The sequence below is a fragment of the Equus caballus genome, chromosome 15, assembly GCF_041296265.1.
Source record: "Equus caballus isolate H_3958 breed thoroughbred chromosome 15, TB-T2T, whole genome shotgun sequence".
NCBI classification, from domain to species: domain Eukaryota; kingdom Metazoa; phylum Chordata; class Mammalia; order Perissodactyla; family Equidae; genus Equus; species Equus caballus.
The window spans coordinates 67,602,501-67,605,798 of record NC_091698.1 but is presented as its reverse complement, the minus strand read 5'-3'; the positions used below and the strand labels follow the sequence as shown (position 1 = coordinate 67,605,798).

At 48.8% G+C, this 3,298-nt stretch overlaps 1 protein-coding gene across 2 annotated transcripts in view; it reads right to left on the bottom strand.

Moving 5' to 3' along the window:
- Window positions 1-253: 253 nt before the first annotated feature.
- The window catches only part of STPG4 (sperm-tail PG-rich repeat containing 4), a 52,306-nt gene continuing 49,261 nt past the window's right edge, over window positions 254-3,298 (bottom strand). For both annotated transcript variants that reach the window (XM_023619134.2, XM_070235508.1), the window contains 2 exons: window positions 2,948-2,975; window positions 254-391 (listed from right to left, as the gene is read on the bottom strand). In XM_023619134.2, the coding sequence (XP_023474902.1) occupies window positions 306-391; window positions 2,948-2,975 (114 nt within the window). In that variant the 3' untranslated portion in view covers window positions 254-305. The remainder of the gene's footprint in view (window positions 392-2,947; window positions 2,976-3,298) is intronic.

Genomic DNA, 3,298 nt, shown 5'->3' with positions numbered 1-3,298 from the left:
GCTGCTGCAAGAGAAGCCTGGGGGCACAGTCTCTTGAAATACACCCTTTGACAATAAGCAGGGTGGATATATAATTTATTATTCAAACTAGGACACTTCTGAGAGTGAATTGGAAATTATGCTGGGACTATTGCAGATGAGAGGGCTAGATGGTGACCCTGGCAATTGATTATGTTCTGTGGTCAAACCCTCCTAAAGAATAGACAAAACAGAGTTGTCTAAACACAAGAACTTGCTAAAACTCAAAGCAGCATAGGACCAAGATGGCTTTATTTTAAAAGCCAATTGTGTTGTTGAAGAAAAGGCTATGTTCTCGGCCCATTTTGGCTATGGTCCCGGGCTGCTTGGGGAATTGTGCTGAAGCTGTGTACGCTCCTGGGCCCGGGGTTTTCTGAAAACAGAACAGAAAACAGAGACTGATGAGATAGTGACACCAAACCCTGGAGCCTCCTGAGCCTGGATGTTGGCTCAGACGTGGCTGGCAAATCCCACGGAGGGAGACAAGGGCCTGGGTTGAAGCTGGTGCACCCTAGAATCGGAGCATGTCCTTGGAGCTGAGGCTGCTCCTGTCAGAGGCTCTCCCCACGGCTGCGGGCTCACATCCCACATCCGCTCAAAGCACTGTCACTGGGAATGCCACTGTCCTCGCCTCTAATGACCTCAGTCTAGTGGTAAGAGGTTGGAGAGAATGGACTCTGACCTGGGTGGTGGACCTCAGAAGCCCAAACCCATGTGCTTCTAACATTGACCCAGTGTAATATAGTAAGCTGTTTCTCTACAAGGGTCTGTGGACCCCAGGATCAAAAGTATGCTCACGGGATCTACAAGTTCTAGTTTTTAAAAGTCAGATTTTCATTTTGATGAAATTTTTTAAAAAAATTCTTGTGCCAATTATTTAAACAAAGCTTCTCTTCTGTAGTGATAAAATGCAAATGTGTCACTTTCATAGACTAAGACTTCGATGTCTTAGGTCATTGTTTCCCACGCTGGGCTGTGTGCACATATTCTTGAAACCCACAAGAATTTTATCTGGAGTCTGTTGGGGAGACACCAGTGTCTGTGTGTGTGGTTAAGGGAAGGGTTTAAATGTCACACAGGCCACCTGGGTTTGAGTTCTAGTCCCACCACCAGTGGCTCAGTGTGACCCTGGGCCGTGTGCTGCCCAGGCCTCACCCCACAAGTGAGGTTCTGAGGCTCACTGGAGGCCCTCTAGGACAGACAGCACTAGGCCAGGCTGGCAGCCAGCACTCCGCATGGTAGCTACCACCACTATTATTATTCCCTACTTGTCATTATCACCTACTTGTCATTTTCATCCTTCCTGCAGTTTGTTATCTCTCCAGGAGACAGTGAGAGTGGAAAGAGGATTACCCTGAGGGTGGGACAGAGCAGTCAGCCCAGAGTGGAGGAGATCAGCTGCCTGCAGAAGCCGCTTTAAATGACAGGATGTTTCCCTTGCCAAAAGCAGAGGAGCAGCCTGGAAATCTAATCAAGCCCTGGCCAGCCGTCAAAGGAAGTGGGAGCCTTTATTTGTGCTATTGATGAGGAAGCAATGAGCATGTGGAGTCTTGGAAGACCAGCCCACAGAGCAGGAGGTTCATGGGCCTGGCCCCCCCAAGGTCACCCCCTCAAGAGGCTGCCTCAAGCAGTTGTGATTCCCAGACCTTGAGAACATCCAGTTCCATCCCCAAGGCCCGATTTCACTGTCACCAAGCAAACTTCTGGTTGTCCTTGTCTTCCATGGAGTTTCCTCTAAGAGGAGACACTCCACAGAGCAGTGGCCCCAGACGCCAGCCCCCTTGGTAGACACTTGTAAATTAAGACTATACCTTCTGGTTTCCCTATCAATTTCCTGGGAGTTTGATTAACACAACTCCAACTTCCTGAGGATGCTCAGCCCTGTGAGCTCTCAAAAATCTGTGTCTGGATCTTGGTGATGCCACTAGGGTGTGAGGATCGGCTGAAGGGATCCACTAGCTTCCTGCTGCTGGTCTGTTTTCAATTTTACCGCCAGAGGCCTCCCCAGTATTCCTCCAGATAAAGACCACCCTACCCCCACACCGCAGCTGGCATGTCTGGAGCGAGATCCTGAAGGCGATGGCCGGGCACCCCAGGTGGGGTAGTGGTGGTGCCCTGCAGGCCTGGACAGCAGCAGTGCTGGGCGTCTCCTACCCACTGTCCCAGCCTCTCCCACCCATCCTTCATCTCCTGGGGTGCGCCCACTTCCTTACAGGCAGAATTTCTATTTCTGTCTCCCCAACCATCTCAAACAAGGCTACACACCAGCAAGTTTTGGGGATTTCAGACTGGAGTGGAGGCTGGGGATAATATGACCAAGGGAACTAAAACTGTCTTTTAGCATAAAAAAAAAAAAAAAAAAAAAAACAAACCAGCTGCGTTCATAGGCTCCCTGTTATACTTTTGTGATCTTTCTTGGTCTTTGCTAGGCCTCTGAGGCTCTTGCATGGTCCCAGAAGCCACCTTCTTTGTATCTCTCCAGGGACTTGAGCCTCTTCCCTGTCTGTCCTGAGTCCTTGGGGGCAGGATGAATGCTCATGCCTTAATGGTCCTCTTTGGTTCAATAATAACGCTTCTGCTCTGGCTCTTTGCTCTCAGAAGCCACACACCCAAGGACGGCAGTTCTGGATGGTGGGGGCGGCCACGGCTCAGCGCTTACCACGATTCATTAAAGGTGCTTCCCCACAAAGCATCCAGGTCATAACACTGATGGCTAATCACTGTGCTGGCCAACCTCAACTGGATTCATAATTCAGCTACAGTCTTTGGGGCTGGAGTCACTCTGAGGCTGACGCTGGCCAAGGGCTTGCTGGTGTGTGAGCTCTACATTCTTGGCTTCCTTGACAAGAAATTATATATATTTGCAGCCACAAAACCATACATACAACCACAAAACCTACAACCATAACCTGTCTTATAGAATACTTACTGAACAGGCGGGCAAGAATCGAGGTACTCTGGATTGAAAACAAGAAGTAACAGAACTTGCTGAAGGTATTTTCAAATCATAATGACCTGGCCCTGGGCCCTCACGCTATAGAAAATTTAAAAAAAAAAAGAGTGTTTCATAATTACTCACATTTGAAATATTTTAGTGCTTTATTTGCCTTCCACGAATAAACACATGAATCAGTGTGATACAGTAGAAGAATCCCTGGCTTTGGGCTTGGACGGTCTTATTTAGGTGTGCCCTGGCACAAGTCATTGTGGAACGGGAGCAATACCTGCTTTACCCGCTGCGTGGATGACCGTGAAAACTGGAGATGAAGGGATCTGTCAA